General features: G+C 43.8%; 1 protein-coding gene across 1 annotated transcript; it reads left to right on the top strand.

Annotated features, from left to right (window-relative positions):
* Positions 1 to 689: 689 nt before the first annotated feature.
* Positions 690 to 19247, top strand: LOC115113371 (protein SPMIP7). Its single transcript, XM_029640930.2, has 9 exons — positions 690 to 1306; positions 1535 to 1626; positions 1722 to 1798; positions 2031 to 2169; positions 2317 to 2384; positions 2509 to 2550; positions 2750 to 2857; positions 4049 to 4144; positions 19073 to 19247. The coding sequence occupies exons 1-9, from the start codon at positions 814 to 816 to the stop codon at positions 19194 to 19196; spliced, it is 1239 nt and encodes a 412-aa protein (XP_029496790.1). The 5' UTR covers positions 690 to 813; the 3' UTR covers positions 19197 to 19247.
* Positions 19248 to 19345: the final 98 nt, after the last annotated feature.

Raw genomic sequence — 19345 nt, 5'->3', positions numbered from 1 at the left:
CTTGTGTATCCAATGTACCTGCTGTATTTGTCTTGCTTCAAATTAAAAGTCAGCTATTCCTTATAGTCATGTCAGACTGTCAGCACTATCTCTGTTTTGAATTTTGAATTTTCATTTTCAAACTGGATAGTTTACATGCAACAACTTCAAACATATTATATTATTGTCACCATACTGGTTCTGTCCAAGAAAAACTATCTGGTAGTCTCACATATCCACTAGGCCTAAATTGTAGGTCTAAAATTACTATTAGGATTCTGAATTGTCATAGATAGTGGATCTGTGCCTCCATCTAGTGATCATTTACAGGTATTGCTGAAAAATAATGCACACATGAAATAAAACCAAAGAGAATGCCCGCTGTGCAATGCATACTTAAGTGGGTAAATGTATTTGTTCTTATTTTGAATTTCCCCCAAATTACAGGGGAGCTCCATTCTGCAAATTCTCCTTGTAAAATCCTCCCCTGTGTTAGATCATTTTTGCTCCACCAACCCTCAAACCACCACCACAAACGCACAGAAAGTGTTTATAGCTAAACGATATTACAATCTAAATGACATGTAATCTTATTCTTATTTTCTCTCTCTGATTAAATCATTGATTTGCTTAAATCCTTGAAAGGGCGATCCTCTTTCCAAATCAGTAATTTGACCCAGCAGCCAACATAGCAGTCTCCAGGCAACAAGATACTCAGAAAGTCATTACCTGCCTTGACTCCGTCATAGTTATCCAACAAAGGCTCTGTGACTCAAGCAATCTTGGGTTTATTTTTTTTTTATCTTGGTCTGTCACTCGGTGTCCGATTAAACGATGGCTGGAGTGTGCGTTCCATCTGAGCCATCCTGTACGGATTTGCACCGGGTCAGACTTCTGCAATCAAATGTAAACCGAGTTAGTGCAAGATGGATGCACAGGCAAATGAACTTGCCCTGCGAGAGAGGTCCGGAGGGAAGATATTACTTTAAAAGTTTACTAGAACAACAGAGGAGTGCATTCTCGAAATTCAACCTACTGGCCCATCCACCTGCGGACAACGCGCCCTTGGCGCCTTTACGAGATGAGGTCTTGTTGATTGATCCGTGCTCTGGGCATCTAAGTGCGGGGGCTGAGGTGGATTTGGCAACTAAAGGAAGACCTCAATTTATAGATATCAATTATATTCCGTCTGGATTATGGGTCGCCGCCGGTTCCAGAGAAAGGCCCCAGACTCCTTCAGTCAGGCCATCAGCCTGCGACCTGTCAGAAAACAAGGCATGGAACTCAAGGACAATGCCAGACGCAGCTCTTCGGGCCAGTCTTGGAGGTAAAAATGTAAACTAACCTAGGCCTAATTATAAAGTTAAATGTGAAGTACACTTATAAGGCTAACAGTATAGCATAATACACATAAGCCGACCCAATTCTTTAGGCAAATGTATTTATTTTAGTTATAAAGACTGTATGTATATAAATCCAACATTTCACTGTAGCCTACTATGCCAAATAGGCTTGCAGATTCCCGCACTTTACTAGCCTGATATGTCGTCAACAGGTTGGACAAGTCATTCGAAGGTGAAACCAGGGCCTCCCAAAATGCCATGTACCTTGAAATCCTTCAGTTTTTTCCCTGAAAGAGAGAACCTGGTATAACCCTAAGCGTTTACATAATGATACATTTTCAACGGTTTCAAAGCAGTGAAGTGAAATCTTGTTGATTGTTTATGTGTTTGATTTTGAAGGATGTCAGCCCCTCTGGCCCCAGTCAGTGGATAGAGAAGGCAGCACAACGTTATATCTACACTTCAGTGGCTCAGAGGTCAGGTGCCAACCAGGATCTTCATATTTTCTCCCAAACACATTGTGCAGCATAATATAGTCACTGTGTTCCATTCTGATATGTATCATATGGTTTCTTTGACCTTGTGCATGATCAAGACATGGCAACCATAGCATCCAGTTATATTCTAACTTGTGTGCGCTTTTTTAATAAATCACAAACAGTGTAGGCCTAAGTGTGTCACTCTGCTTTGTCATATATTAACTTGCAGGGGCTATGAGGACGTCGGTTGGGACGCAAAATTACCGCGGCGCGTGAAGCCCCCAGCAACCACCCTTGAGAAAATGGCGGACCCTGTGAATCAGCATTTCACCCAGAAGTGTTACCACAGCAAACCAGAGCTGTGGCAGGTGAGTGCATGTGTTTGGAAAATACACAACACTGAAGTTAATTTAAATGCTGTCCATCCCAGTTGGAATGAGAGGATTTGGTTTTAATGGGACACCCTAAACTAACAAATAATGCAGAAATAGTGCTACCTCTAACTCTTCTCTAAGGCGATTGGAGCCCATTGGAACAGACACCAGCTTCGTGCTAGGAATGAAGTGAGGAAACCTATAACATTGTGAGTGTTTTGGCCTAGCCTTATTTCATGATGTAATTACAAGAATGGATTTTGCTAGATGCTCGTCTTGTTGAAAACACAAGCCTGTTTCTTTGTTCTAAGATTGTTTCATTTGATTTCACAGCACCAGTCCCTGCCCAAACACCTGTCAAATTCCATTGTATGGGTAAGAAGTTCTAGCCTCTGTTTGTGCTCTTGCCAACATTTTGTATTTGACTATTTATGTTACCTTTTTTTTCACATCAATTTGTTTTGTTTGTAGGTTCATGTGTAGAGGCTAAAGCAGTGCCTCTGAGGAAGAGTGAAAATGTGTCTCTGAGTGTGACTGGACGTGCTTGTTGTGTGTCCTCTTTATGTCATTGGAGTGGTGTGGTGGGGTCCATGAACATGGACAACATAGATAAGACAGGACATGACTTCTACCCCTTGACTATGCAGCGGACCACATTGCCCCCATACACTCCCACGGCACAGTATGTATCTTCATGATGTACCTTCGCTGATCATTATACCACACTTGCCCAATATAAGGGAAAGGGGGATACCTAGTCAGTTGTACAACTGAATGCGTTCAACTGAAATGTGTCTTCTGCATTTCACACAACCCCTCTGAATCAGAGAGGTGCGGCGGGCTGCCATAATCGACATCCAATTCTTTGGCATCTTTAACTGCCTTGCTCAGGAGCAGAACAACAGATTTGTACATTGTCAGCTCGGGGATTCAATCCAGCAACCTTTCAGTTACTGGCCCAACGCTCTAACCAATAGGCTACCTTACACAAGATACCTTGACTAATAATACACTAAGCGTTATTGGTGGCATTGAAGATTCTAGTAAGATTGGAATCACACACATTCAAACCTATTATCTGTTTGTTTATAGTTTCATTCATTACATTGTATTCTATTGGATATATACTACCGTTCAAAAGTTTGGGGTCACTTAGAAATGTCCTTGTTTTTGAAAGAAAAGCACATTTTTTTGTCCATTAAAATCAAATCAAATAGATCAGAAATACAGTGTAGACATTGTAAACGTTGCAAATGACTATTATAGCTGAAAATGGCAGATTTTTTTTATGGAATATCTACATAGGCGTACAGAGGCCCGTTATCAGCAACCATCACTCCTGTGTTCCAATGGCACGTTGTGTTAGCTAATCCAAGTTTGTCATTTTAAAGGCTAATTGATCATTAGAAAACCCTTTTGCAATTATGTTAGCACAGCTGCAAACTGTTTTTCTGATTAAAGAAGCAATAAAGCTGGCCTTCTTTAGATTAGTTGAGTATCTGGAGCATCAGCATTTGGAGTTGAGTATCTGGAGCATCAGCATTTGTGGGCTCGATTACATGCTCAAAATGGCCAGAAGCAAAGTACTTTTTATAATGGGCCTCTGTACGTCTATGTAGATATTCCATCAAAATATCTGCCATTTCCAGCTACAATAGTCATTTACAACATTAACAATGTCTACGCTGTATTTCTGATACATTTTTTATTTTATTTTAATGGACAAAAAAAATGTGCTTTTCTTTCAAAAATAAGGATATTTCTAAGTGACCCTAAACTTTTGAACGGTAGTGTACATAATTTTTTTCCCATTGTACAGTGGACTGTATGCAATTTATGAATAATGTACAAATGTACAATATTTTTGTCCCAGCCGCCCCACCATCCCTGGCTATACCGGCAAGGCTCACTGTGATGGTGCTCGGTCCTCTGGGTTCAGTCTGCCTCTTCTACCCAGCTCTGCCCCATGGTGAGTCCCTAGTACCCTACATGTACACAATACACAATGATTCATTACCATATTACATATATGTCAACCTCATTCAGCTGTGTGGGACATACAGTATGTGAAACAAGTGTTTTTTTCCCCATTCACATTGGACAAGGATTACCACTATAATCCATTAGAGGGCATCCTAAACTCTCTAACAACATCTGCCGCAGGCTACGTCGATGACTGTGAACCCCAAGGCATCCATGGGCTTGCCAGTGATTAGACCGACAATTCCTTGATAACAAAATTAATGTTTTTAGTAGTGTACACCCGGCTTGTGTGGGCCCTATGGTACCTTTATTTCACAAAGGAATGTTCTGTTTTGTCCTTGAGCGACGCTATATATACAAAAGTATGTGGACACCCCTTCAAATGAGTCAATTTGTCTATTTCAGCCACACCCGTTGCCGACAGGTATATAAAATCGAGCCCATGACCATGCAATCTCCATAGACTAACATTGGCAGTAGAATCTTTCCCAGAAGAGTGGAGGCTGTTGTAGCAGCAAAGGGGAGACCAACTCCATAATAATGCCCATTGTTTTGGAATGAGATGTTCAATGAGCACATACTTTTGGTCATGTAGTGTATATCAGTTCAGAACCACAGCAGGTAGAAGAAAAATATGTTTTTATTTAAATAATAATCCTAAACAAAAAATTAAAAAAAAATTAGAAACAACAAAATAAGCAGCTAGCTACCAATCGTATCACTTGGAAGTTTGGGGAATTAAAGCTGATCCACATGACTACTTGTTTATCAAATGGAGAATTCGTATTGGCTCAAGCTTTTCAAGTCCTGTCATACCATAGCAATCAGCACCAAGCAAAGAGTTTGGCCCTTAGTTATACAAGTTTTCTAAAGGTTCCCCCAGTATTGTTGCCCGAACACAATATGGATGTTTTGAGAATGTGTTTAGGATGACTTATGTTAATGTGCCCCAATATACCCATAGGAACCATGTTTCTTACATTAATGATTGTATGCAGTATGACAATATCCCATACTAACCGCAATATAATTACTCTGCTATACATTGTAGCTGAAGATTAGATATCCAACTATTACTAAAATGAAAAGAAAAAACTGCTTGTAGTTTCAAATTAAAAGTATTTATGTGGTTACATTTCATTTCACCATGAAATCTAAATTCCATGTAATAACATGGTATCTGTGCGACGCCCATTTAAAATGTGGGGAATACCTTTAGTTTTTAAATGAACCAAGGCCGGGTTGAAATCCAATCAGCAGTAGATCCACGTTATAGCGCGCTTTACATTTATAGGTCATTTCCGATTGAGCAGACGTATGCATCTTTTATCGTGAATGTGGTCTCTGTGAACGTGGGAACATTGTCTTTAAAAGGTGCTATTGCCGTCAATGCGCAATAAGATTGAATCCCGGGCCTAAATGTTTCTGTTAAGAAGGACAGTAAACTGAGGGCAAATTACAATCTTATAAGTACTGTATCCAGGCCCGGCTTTAGGATATGTCTGAGGAGTTATTTTAAATCCTTGGGAGGCACAACTGGTATCACTTTCGAGCCCTAATATAACAAGGCAGATTGGTGCTACTGTAACGAGTGCGCTGAGAGTCGGGAAACAAGTTCAGGGAGTGAGTGTTTTAATAAGTAAATGAAACAATAAACACGTAACACAAACCGACATGAAAACAGAGGCAATAACACCTGAGGAAACAGATATAGGGAAGATAATTAAGGAGGTGATGGAGTCCAAGTGAGTGTCATGAGGCGCAGGTGCGCGAGACGATGGTGACAGGTGTGCAGGATAATCAGCAGCCTGATGACCTAGAGGCCGGAGAGGGAGTATACATGACTCCTACTGCTGTTTAAATGTACACAAAATGTATCTGGAATGTAACCGGACACATCAACAACTGTTGTTTTTTTTAGAACTGTTGTTTTATACAATTGTGTTATATAAATACAAGGAAGATATGCGCCCCCGCTATGACATGTGTGTGTCTAAAATGCAGCCGTAGCTGCCATAGGCCTACATAATAATTTGCGCCTACCGACACGCACAGATCAGCTCGACAGAATGAGCACCACTAGCCTATCAAAGATTCTTACTGGCTTCATGGCTTCAACTTGAATCATTACAACTATATGCTACATTTCTGTCGAATTTGTGACGCTACACACTGTGTGCGCAACCTACAGTAAGCCATGCTGCCACTTCTCCAGGTGTGCAATATTTTCTGTGGGAGAGTTTCAGAAAAGCAAACTAAATTAAACTTAGTGCATATTCTATATTCATAGCCAATTTGTCATTTCCTACCTGACAGTAGCCTATTTGAATCTGCAGTGAATAACAGTAAATGCCCATTCACATTCAGAAAGCAACACGCACGCACGCACGCACACACACACACACACACACACACACACACACACACACACACACACAAGAGAGCAGGGAGGTTTTGAAAAAGTAGGCTGTGTGTCGTTTTCATACTATTGACATCACTTGTACAGTAGCCTATCACACAATGACTGTGTGTAATGAAAATGAATGACGACAGAGGGAACGTTTGCCTACTTCTTTGAGTAGGCTAGGCACAGCAATTGTCCTGTACTACTGCGGCATACAAAATGTACAAAAATGTAGGCCTATCTGAAATGCAGCCATATACACAAACGTTTTAATTTTTCCGCAAGAAAGCACACAATGTGGAAGAGAAGCCCCACCAAGACTGGTAGGCCAAGATGCGCTTATTAAACAGCACACACCATAACCATCGATTCAGGACCACGGACAGAAGGCTACCGCCAGTCAGTGCGATGAAAGGATGCGCTGCCAATTTCAGCACCACCGCAGTGGACAGCCAGGACAGTAGGAGGACCGCGCCAGGGCTCACCTCAGAGCACAACAAGAGGCTTCATTGGTCATTGTCCCTATACCCATAAAATAACGCAAAGCTGAGAATGTTAAAGCTCACTGAACCCTACAATGAAGCAATTAGGGTTGCAAACCGTTGGTAATTTACCAAAGTTACCAAATATACACAAACATTAAGAACACCTGCTGTTTCCATAGACTGGCCAGGTGAATACAGGGGAAAGCTATGATCACTTATTGATGTCACAAATCCACGTCAATCAGTGTAGGTGAAGGGGAGAAGTCAGGTTAAAGGATTTTTAAGCCGTGTGACAACTAAGACATGGATTGTGTATGTGTGCCATTCAGCCCTACGGGGTATGGTAGTAGGCTCCAGGTGCAGCAGTTTGAGTGTGTCAAGAACTGCAATGCTGCTGGGCTTTTCACGCTCAACAATTTCCTGTATGTATCAAGAATGGTCCACTACAGGGCCTCCCGGGTGGCGCAGTGGTCTAAGGCACTGCATCGCAGTGCAAGCTGTGCTACCAGATATTCTGGGTTCGGGCCCATGCTCTGTCGCAGCCGGCCGCGACCGGGAGGTCCATGGGGCAACGCACAATTGGCCCAGCATCGTCCGGGTTAGGGAGGGTTTGGCCGGCAGGGATATCCTTGTCTCATCGTGCACTAGTGACTCCTGTGGCGGGTCGGGCGCAGTGCACACTGACCAGGTCGCTAGGTGCACGGTGTTTCCTCCGACACATTGGTGCGGCTAGCTTCCGGGTTGGATGTGCATTGTGTCAAGAAGCAGTGTGGCTTGGTTGGGTTGTGTTTTTGGAGGACGCATGGCTCTCGACCTTCGCCTCTCCCAAGTCCGTACGGGAGTTGCAGTGATGAGACAAGACTGTAACTACTACCAATTGGATGCCATGAAATTGGGGAGAAAAAAGGGGTGAAAAAAAAGAATGGTCCACTACCCAAAGGACTTCCAGCCAACTGTGGGAAGCATTGGAATCTACATCGGTCAGCATCCCTTTGAAACTCTTTCGACACCTTGTAGAGTCCATTCCCCAACCAATTTTGAGGCTGTTCTGAAAGCAAAAGGGGGTGCAACTCAATATTAAGAAGGTGTTCCTAATGTTTTGTACACTCAGTGTATATAAATTCCCATAGATTTCTATAGTAACCTGTTAATTACCAGTGTTTCCCTAAAATTCCTGTAACTTTGGTCAATTAATGGGAGTTTTGCAACCCTACGATTGAAACATTTCCAAACTCTAAGTGGGTCCCACAGACAGACATCTCTCTCTCCCTCCTTCTCTCTCCCCCTGTCTCTCTCTACCTCTTCTTTATTCCCCCTTCTCTTCTTTCTCCCTTCTTTAACCTCCTCCACCCTCTCTCTCTCTCTTCCTCTCTCTCCCCTCCCTTCACCTCTCCCCCCCTCACCCCTAAACCTCTCTCTCATCTCTCCCCCTCCCACTTTTAACCTATTCTCTCTCTCCCCTCCCTTAATGTGTCCCCCTCCTTCCTTTACTCTCTCCATCTCTCTCCATCTCTCTTTCTCTGTCTGAGTCTCACCAATTTACCCATTGCAGCTGTATCACCAACTTGTTTGCCTTAAATGCAGTGTATTGACTTACGTGTCAACTACCTTGATGCATATCTATGTGTCAATATGCTTGACACATATCTTTTTGCATTGAACGCAATGTATCAACTAATGCGTCATGACTCATGATACATCTATTTTTGTCAATGCGGCACAGACTGACGCTTATCAGTGACATTGTGTGTCGCAGACCAGGGTGTCGGTGAAGTAAGGACTGTAAAACTTCAGGCGAACTTCCATGTGAAGTTTTGTTTCCCATGTTTCTTTTAGATCCGCATCACCCATAATGCTTGTCAGCTTTTGTGTCGCTTTTGGAAGGGGGAAAAAAACGGTTGGTGGCTAGCACATGACAGTGTCCCCTAAAAGACTTCACAGCGACTGTTGTGACACAGGACAAACAATGGTTGACATTGGCACAGAGGGAGCAGAAGCACCCCATGAAAAGAAAAATCAGGAAGAAAGAACCGTTCATCATACTGCCAATCTTATAATGATAATAATACATGCCATTTAGCAGATGCTTTTATCCAAAGCGACTTAGTCTCTTAAATATTGAAGTGTTTTTCATACTTACTTATATAAACTTTCATCCTTATTTCATAATGAACAAAAACAGTACGCACGGCTACTTCTTTGTATGTTGAAGTCAATATGAAACCCAGATAGATCATTTTAAACTGTACTCAAATGACAAAAGAAGAAGACCACAAATAAGGATTAGAATTGGAATCTATGTAGCAGTATCAAATGGAACATGTATTGCATACTAAAGTCTACTATAACAAATAAGCAGAGGAAAACCATCCCCCAAAGTCACGGAGTCTTGTGTGTCTGTTGTCCAGGATGTAAAAACCTGTTTCCTAGTTGGGCCCCAGTTGAGCGAATTTTACTGGCTTTTGGAGCAGCTCTCTCCAGATGGTTGAATCCAAAGCAGCTCGTGGTAATGGTGGTTTTTCACAACCCAGGTCCATTTTCCTGGTGCTCAACGCCCTGTGAGATCTGTTTCCTCTACTGATTAAGCTGGCCTCCCATCTTTTTTTCCAAAAAACTAAAGCAAAAAGACATGTTCTCGGGTTGATTGATTGTCACCGCCAACATTCAGAGGCCCCTGGACTCTGGCTTACACTGTCGTTCTGATCGTGCCTTTTCCCTCCGATTATTGTCACGATCGCTTACAAGCATTTTTTGGAACAGTGTTGTCAATTTTCAAAACAGTGTACTTAAGACACAGAACTCCGTGGTCGTTTGCAAAACAGGAAATGCATTTTCAAAATGTATTTGCCTTCTCAAAGCATAAATACATTCATCAAAACTATATGATAAAGAGTAAAGAGTAGAACTAAAAAGTAAGAGCCAACTCACCTGCTTTTACACTATGATTGGACTATTTTACAATATTCAAACAGGAGCTCAGTTCACATAACAGGGTTGACCTTAAACCTGAGGGACAAATGTAAATAAATCACAGTAAATACGTTTAAATCTTTAGAAATACTTTCCCAAAGGAACAAAACAACTAGGACTTTACGATGGGGATTTACTGAGAAAACAAATAATTTATTTGAAAGAAAAACACAATGCTAATGGACATTTTTAACACAGATCCAACTGTTAAATGTAGTGTTTTATGAAAATGCACAGACATAATGTTCGAAGGACATAAAAGGAACTCTATTCGTGGAACGACCCACTACAGTGGTAAAGCTTTCTGATCCCTACAATGACTGGGAATATAACATAAGCAGCGGCACCCGTCATTCGCGCGGTAAATCAATTAGTCTGATTCGTTTGATCAATGCAATTTCATCTTTGTAGACTGCAACCATCACATAATTGTTCACTCACCCCCCCCCTGCAAAGCACAAATTCATGCTGCTAATTACAACTTCCTCTTCTTCAATTACATTTGCCTCCACAGTTCACCACACACAAAAAAATGTATGGAACAAACTGACCAGGCCCTGTCAAACTCCCAGTGGTTGTGGTGTTGTGCCTTGTGGAGGGTTTGTGGCCACTTGTCTGCTTCTATCCGTCTACTTCTAATTTGACATTTCTTCGTTGCTGGTTCTGTTGTGTTTGGTGGCCAGCTGGCTGTGGCTATCATGGTAGCATTCGGTTTTGATGTGTCACTGTTGGCGCGTAAAGCTGGAGCTTGGGTTGGTGGCAGGTGCGGGAGGAGAGAGAGACAAAGGTGGGTCCATGCCTCATTATAAAGGGACCCAGGCAGGTGCACCCGTGAGGGCAATCAGAGGCAACCAAAACGGGGTTGAGTTCGGTATTACAGAATGGTGTGCAACGTTGAATTCAACGGAAACGGTACTGTACTGAATGACTAGTTGGAAAATGTTGTGATTATGGTGACCCAGAGGCTAGTTACCATATAGTGTGCTGCACAATTTTTTCAATTTCAGATGGTCACACCCATATTGATCAGGTCAGACCTCGCCACAACCACCAGACATGAGCAAACGTACCTCAAAGGCTGTTGAAGAACGGTGCACACTGTTTTGGAGAAACGTGTTGTTTAGTACAAGCTAACACAGCTAGCAAACATTGAAGCGAAACTGAAGGCACCTCAGAGTTGGCCTCACACACAAAGGGTTGGGTTAACAGCATGAACTTGACACATCGTATACAAATCATAATAGCCCCTTTTCCCACATATGACATCAAATCCTTGAAAGTTTCCAAGGTTCTGGTAGTTTACTGGTACATTGCTAAAGTTACTGTTAATATTCCCTCCCTTTGCAACCCTAAGAGCAATCAAATGGAACCTAATGTAACTATCACTCAATCCTCCTTTCTCCTTCACTCTCCCAAATTGGCAAGCCATGATTAAAGTTCAAGTTGAAGTTGTTGGACATAAGGAGGCTTTTATAATAGGGGCCTTGCAGCAGTCAAAGTAGATATACTAAATATACACCAACAACAGCCCAAAAGAAATACCCTCTGTATCAGGCTTAATCTGTCCTATCTACACAGAAATAGGTAGAGGGCAAGACTGCGCAGACTGTGTCGTCTTGATTCAGAATCTGCCTAAAAGGACCTCAAAAGCCTTGTTCACACTGTAGGCCTTAATGCTCAAATCTGTTTTATTTTTTCAAATCCAGTTTTGGAATTCTGACTGTCCAAACAGCAAGTTAGGAGTGATCAAATTGTATTTGTGTGTTTAGACTGTGGTCATTTGCTGACATGGCTATGCTAGTTGTCATGGTAATGGCCGGTGTGTGTCCAGTTGCATAGGCTGAGGGGTGGTGGTGCTTGTGCTTCCTCCGACTCAGAAGTTGCTTGGTAGCAAGCTTTGGTTACAACAACGCTGGCCATGGAAGTCTCCCAGTTGCTTTGAATGTTCGAAATCATAGTGTAAGAACACTTTTAAAGCCTCAAAGGATAAGTCCTTTTTGGCTAGCCACAGCAGTCAACTAGCTAGATAGGTAGCTGTTTAGCTTGCTAGCACATTCACTCATTTGTTTGTAAACAATTAGCAAGGTAGTTACCTACCACATGTTCTTGTCAAACTGTCAACAGACTACAGGTAAATCCCAACATATTGTCTTAATAGGGCGTTGGGCCACCACAAGCCGCCAGAACAGCTTCATTGAGCATTGGCATAGATTCTACTGTCTGGAACTCAATCGGAGAAATGTGACACCATTCTTCCCAGGAAATTCCATAATTTGGTGTTTTGTTAATGTTGGTGGAAAACGATATCTCAGGCACCGCTCCGCAATCTCCCATAGGAATTGAATTGGGTTAAATCTGGTGACTTTAGACGGCATATAGTGAAACATCAGTATGTCTTCGCCACTGAAGCTCCTGCCAAACGTGCCCCAACAATCACACCAGTCACTGAGATCTCCTCTTCTAGCCATGGTAGCCAAAATATTGGGAAACTAGGCCTGCCCAGCATTTTTACTCATAACCCTAAGCATGCTTTCAATATACTTTGTATCCCTCATTTACTCAAGTGTTTCCTTTATTTTGTCAGTTAGCTGTTGGTACCAAGATATGTCAAATAACAGTCTAAAAAGCACTTGAGGGCAAAAAAAAATCAGATTTAACCATGCAGACACAAGTCGCATGGCCGGTATTCAGATTTGTATCTAATTTCAAACCACCTGCGAAGGTGGTTTGAAATGTGGCTTGGAATATCTGATTCCATGTGCTTTTTGGCTGTTCAGATTGAAGGAAAAAGATCTGATTAAAATCGGATATACAAAAAATTTGATTTGAGTCACTTCAAACTGCTAGTGTGAACAGGGCCGGTACGTACTGTATACTCACTTGGCACCTACCAGGACCATACAATTACGCAATTGGCAATTGAGTTTATTTCCAAAATGCTATATACACCAATTTTTCACATTTGTGTTTTTTCATCAGAAATAATTGCTTATGGGTACATTCATGTGTGTATAAAATATTACTGTTCTCAGATTTTTTATTCATATATGTTAGATGTGTATGAAAATGTTATTTTTTTGCTAAATTTTTATATATTCATTGTTTTGTCTGTAATTGAATGTTCGCATGCTGTATATTTTACTGTGTTATGTGGTTGTCTCACCTAGCTATCTAAAGAAGAATGCACTTACTGTGTGTCACTCTAGATAAAATGTACATGTTTTACATATACAGTGCATTCGGGAAGTATTCAGACCCCTCACTTTTTCCACATTTTGTTACCTTATTGAAAAATGTATAAAATAAAAAAAAAATCCTCATCAATCTACACACAATACCCCATAATGACAAAGCGAAAACAGGTTTTTAGAAATACCTTATTTACATAACTATTCAGACCCTTTTTGCTATGAGACTCAAAAATGACCTCAGGTGCATCCTGTTTCCATTGATCATCCTTGAGATGTTTCTACAACTTGATTGGAGTCCACCTGTGGTAAATTCAATTGATTAGACAAGCATGTCAGAGCAAAAACCAAGCCATGAGATCAAAGGAATTGTCCGTAGAGCTCCGAGACAGGATTGTGGCATTCTTAAATGGAAGAAGTTTGGAACCACCAAGACTCTTCCTAGAGCTGGCCACCCACCCAAACTGAGCAATCGGGGGAGAAGGGCCTTGGTCAGGGAGGTGACCAAGAACCTGATGGTCACTCTGACAGAGCTTCAGAGTTCCTCTGTGGAGATGGGAGAACCTTCCAGAAGGACAACCATCTCTGCAGCACTCCACCTATCAGGCCTTTATGGTAGAGTGGCCAGGCGGAAGCCACTCCTCAGTAAAAGGCACATGACAGCCCTCTTAGAGTTTGCCAAAAGGCACTTAAAGGACTTTCAGAACATGAGAAACAAGATTCTCTGGTCTGATGAAACCAAGATTGAACTCTTTGGCCTGAATGCCAAGCGTCATGTCTGGAGGAAACCAGGCACCGCTCATCACCTGGCCAAAACCACTCCTTCGGTGAAGCATGGTGGTGGCATCATCCTGCTGTAGGGATGTTTTTCAGTGGCAGGGACTGGGAGACTAGTCAGGATCAAAGGAAAGATGAACGGAGCTAAGTACAGAGAGATCCTTGATGAAACATGCTCCAGGGCGCTCAGGACCTCAGACTGGGCGTTCACCTTCCAACAGTACAATGACCCTAAGCACACAGCCAAGACAATGCAGGAATGGCTTCGGGACAAGTCTCTGAATGCCCTTGAGTAGCCAAGCCAGAGCCCGGACCTAAACCCGATCGAACATCTCTGGTGACCTGAAAATATCTGTGCAGCGATGCTCCCCATCCAACCTGACAGGGCTTGAGAGGATCTGCAGAGAAGAATGGGAGAAACTCCCCAAATACAGGTGTGCCAAGCTGGTAGCGTCGTACCCAAGAAGACTCTAAGCTGCCAAAGGTGCTTCTACTAAGTCCCAAGTAAAGGGTCTGAATACTTATCTAAATGTAATATTTCCGTTTTCTATTTTAAATACATTTGCAAAAAATTCTAAAAATCTGTGTTTGCTTTGTCATTATGGGGAATTGTGTGTAGATTGATGAGCAAAATAGTTTAAAAAAAATACATTTTAGAATAAGGCTGTAACGTAACAAAATGTGGAAAAGGTGAAGGGGTCTGAATACTGTCTGAATACACTTATTACTCATATTATACATTTTTTTAAAATATTGATTTCACTAATGTATCATTTGTACAGTTCTTTACACAGTACATTTGACTGTGTAAAACCTAGCAGTACGTCTTATTTCTCTGAGAATGAGGCAGATATGTACAATTTTGCACAAAGAAAACATGATTTTTTGTCCCTCTGAAATGAAACCATCAAGTGATAGATCTTAAGCAAATACATGCCATGATTATATAGTGAAAAAACACACCAATCTCTTTCATAATTCCTTTAAACAATAAAAGCTAATTTACCAACATTTCTGAAAATGGATATACAATATACCATTTTGTAATGAAGCTCTTCAATTACAACCAATAAACCGGTTCTACAACGTAAAGGCGATTTCCACATCCCTTGTTGCTTTTGTAAATTTGTCGAAATCAGACTTAATCTTAATATTTCATCATCATTCATAATTAAACACAATTTAATTTATATCATAGTAAATTCATTCATATTAGTGTCCTCGCAGGAAGGGAGCGCACCCACAGACTAACAGCAAACAAGCACATTTTCAGAAAATAAAATTAGCTTATTTCTCAAGAGTCTTCCGAATGTTCATGTGCACTACAAACACACTCAGAAGAGAGGAAATGATAGGCCTAAATGAAAATGTAACTTTGATGCCTATCGTAGTCTACCAAACATGAAACAGAAATGTCTAAATGTTGCAATAAACGCTATGGAAATGGAATGAGGAAACGCTAGCAAGTATTGTATGCATTTTGGACTTGGGAAGGAAACTAAAAAAAAATGTCAATGCGGAAACTCTCTCGTTTGGTGGGAGCTTGAAGGGTGCCCAGGCGGAGAGACATGCCTAGTGCGTCTTGGCCACAAGGCTGTTCTGTGACATAAACTCAAGAGCGGCAGGGAATGAAAATACGATGAGTGGCCTGGGAATATAACATAATTGATGTTCAAGGACGTGTTCAAGGACATCTGACCTCCTTCACCCTGCCTTTGCCCCTCTTCCCCTTGCCTTTGCCCCTCTTCACCCTGCCTTTGCCCCTCTTCCCCTTGCCTTCGCCCCTCTTCACCTTGCCTTTGACCTTCTTCACCTTGCCTTTGCCCCTCTTCACCTTGCCTTTGCCCCTCTTCATCCTGCCTTTGCCCCTCTTCACCTTGCCTTTGCCCCTCTTCATCCTGCCTTTGCCCCTCTTTCCCTTGCCTTTGCCCCTCTTCACCCTGCCTTTGCCCCTCTTCACCCTGCCTTTGCCCATCTTCACCTTGCCTTTGCCCCTCTCCACCTTGCCTTTGCCACTCTTCACCTTGCCTTTGCCCCTCTTCACCTTGCCTTTGCCCCTCTTCACCTTGCCTTTGCCCCTCTTCACCTTGCCTTTGTCCCTCTTCCCCTTGCCTTTGCCCCTCTTCACCTTGCCTTTGCCCCTCTTCACCCTGCCTTTGCCCCTCTTCACCCTGCCTTTGCCCCTCTTCACCCTGCCTTTGCCCCCTTCCCCTTGTCTTTGCCCCTCTTCCCCTTGCATTTGCCCCTCTTCCCCTTGCATTTGCCCCTCTTCCCCTTGCATTTGCCCCTCTTTACCTTGCATTTACCCCTCTTCACCCTGCCTTTGCCCCCTCTTCACCCTGCCTTTGCCCCTCTTCCCCTTGCCTTTGACCCTCTTCCCCTTGCCTTTGCCCCTCTTCCCCTTGCCTTTGCACCTCTTCACCCTGCCTTTGCCCCTCTTCACCCTGCCTTTGCCCCTCTTCACCCTGCCTTTGCCCCTCTTCTCCCTGCCTTTGCCCTTCTTCCCCTTGCCTTTGCCCCTCTTCACCCTGCCTTTGCCCCTCTTCAACCTGCCTTTGCCCCTCTTCACCTTGCCTTTGCCCCTCTTCACCCTGCCTTTGCCCCTCTTCCCCTTGCCTTCGCCCCTCTTCACCTTGCCTTTGACCTTCTTCACCTTGCCTTTGCCCCATCTTCACCTTGCCTTTGCCCCTCTTCACCATGCCTTTGCCCCTCTTCACCTTGCCTTTGCCCCTCTTCATCCTGCCTTTGCCCCTCTTTCCCTTGCCTTTGCCCCTCTTCACCTTACCTTTGCCCCTCTTCATCCTGCCTTTGCCCCTCTTTCCCTTGCCTTTGCCCCTCTTCACCCTGCCTTTGCCCCTCTTCACCTTGCCTTTGCCCCATCTTCACCTTGCCTTTGCCCCTCTTCACCCTGCCTTTGCCCCTCTTCACCTTGCCTTTGCCCCTCTTCATCCTGCCTTTGCCCCTCTTTCCCTTGCCTTTGCCCCTCTTCACCCTGCCTTTGCCCCTCTTCACCCTGCCTTTGCCCATCTTCACCTTGCCTTTGCCCCTCTCCACCTTGCCTTTGCCCCTCTTCACCCTGCCTTTGCCCCCTTCCCCTTGTCTTTGCCCCTCTTCCCCTTGCATTTGCCCCTCTTCCCCTTGCATTTACCCCTCTTTACCTTGCATTTACCCCTCTTCACCCTGCCTTTGCCCTTCTTCACCCTGCCTTTGCCCCTCTTCCCCTTGCCTTTGACCCTCTTCCCCTTGCCTTTGCCCCTCTTCCCCTTGCCTTTGCCCCTCTTCACCCTGCCTTTGCCCCTCTTCACCCTGCCTTTGCCCCTCTTCACCCTGCCTTTGCCCCTCTTCTCCTTGCCTTTGCCCCTCTTCCCCTTGCCTTTGCCCCTCTTCCCCTTGCCTTTGCCCCTCTCCACCCTGCCTTTACCCCTCTTCACCTTGCCTTTGCCCCTCTTGCCTTTGCCCCTCTTCACCCTGCCTTTGCCCCTATTCACCTTGCCTTTACCCCTCTTGCCTTTGCCCCTCTTCACCTTGCCTTTGCCCCTCTTCCCCTTGTCTTTGCCCCTCTTCACCCTGCCTTTGCCCCTCTTCCCCTTGCCTTCACCCCTCTTCACCTTGCCTTTGCCCTTCTTCACCTTGCCTTTGCCCCATCTTCACCTTGCCTTTACCCCTCTTCACCCTGCCTTTGCCCCTCTTCACCTTGCCTTTGCCCCTCTTGCCTTTGCCCCTTTTGCCTTTGCCCCTCTTCACCCTGCCTTTGCCCCTCTTCACCTTGCCTTTGCCCCTCTTCCCCTTGCCTTTGCCCCTCTTCACCCTGCCTTTGCCCCTCTTCACCCTGCCTTTGCCCCTCTTCCCCTTGCCTTTGCCCCTCTTCACCCTGCCTTTGCCCCTATTCCCCTTGCCTTCGCCCCTCTTCACCTTTCCTTTGACCTTCTTCACCTTGCCTTTGCCCCATCTTCACCTTGCCTTTGCCCCTCTTCACCCTGCCTTTGCCCCTCTTCACCTTGCCTTTGCCCCTCTTCATCCTGCCTTTGCCCCTCTTTCCCTTGCCTTTGCCCCTCTTCACCCTGCCTTTGCCCCTCTTCACCCTGCCTTTGCCCCTCTTCACCCTGCCTTTGCCCCTCTTCACCTTGCATTTGCCCCATCTTCACCTTGCCTTTGCCCCTCTTCACCCTGCCTTTGCCCCTCTTCACCTTGCCTTTGCCCCTCTTCATCCTGCCTTTGCCCCTCTTTCCCTTGCCTTTGCCCCTCTTCACCCTGCCTTTGCCCCTCTTCACCCTGCCTTTGCCCCTCTTCACCTTGCCTTTGCCCATCTCCACCTTGCCTTTGCCCCTCTTCACCTTGTCTTTGCCCCTCTTCACCTTGCCTTTGCCCCTCTTCACCTTGCCTTTGCCCCTCTTCACCTTGCCTTTGCCCCTCTTCACCTTGCCTTTACCCCTCTTCACCTTGCCTTTGCCCCTCTTCACCCTGCCTTTGCCCCTCTTCACCTTGACTTTGCCCCTCTTTATCCTGCCTTTGCCCCTCTTCACCCTGCCTTTGCCCCTCTTCACCTTGCCTTTGCCGCTCTTCACCTTGCCTTTGCCCCTCTTCACCTTGCCTTTACCTCCCCTGTTGTCTTGTAATTTTTTCATCAATATGGCTATTTTCTCCTGAACCATTTGGTCTATCCACTGGAAACTCAAGAACAATATAGACACATACAGTATATAAAGAATCAGATTTTTTATGTAAAAAATATATATATAATTCAAGTATATTTCCATATATGTTCAAAATAAACTGTTAATTACCATCGTTTCTGAAAATTACCAGGAGTTTTGCAACCCTACCATTGAAACATTTCCAAAATTAAAGTGGGTAAGTTAAATGCCGGGCCAATGTTTGTAAAGTCAGGACTGTAACTTTAGGTGAACTCCATATATATATTAAAAAATCCCATTCATCGTAACTTATTACCTTTTTAATTGTGCAAATTGTTTCATAATTTTTTTGTATGGTCAGAGAGAGTTATGTTCACAGTTAAGTATGTGTTAGAATTCTGCTTTTAATATTATTTATGCTCCAACTAACTGCCTCAGTGTTGATGTGTTTCACAGGACCAATCAGGGTTTATGGAATCCTCCGGTTTATGCTCGCACTGCACCTCTGTCCAGAATGGTGACCACTGTGCCTCCACAAAACCCATTCCTACACTCCAAGCGACCAGTTTTTCCTATTTAATGCCTCTTCAAGAACACATGAGAAATATTAAACAAAGCGTATGAGAAACTTTGGAACGTGTAGTCGTCCATTTTATGCCATCCAATCTGTGTGTGTGAATAGATCTATAATGATGTGATGTCAATGACTGATTCTGGCTGAGTTGGAGA

The sequence above is a fragment of the Oncorhynchus nerka genome, linkage group LG28 (assembly GCF_034236695.1).
Source record: "Oncorhynchus nerka isolate Pitt River linkage group LG28, Oner_Uvic_2.0, whole genome shotgun sequence".
Classification (NCBI taxonomy): Eukaryota; Metazoa; Chordata; class Actinopteri; order Salmoniformes; family Salmonidae; genus Oncorhynchus; species Oncorhynchus nerka.
Note: the sequence above shows the minus strand (reverse complement) of the source record. Positions and strands in the feature narration are given on the sequence as shown.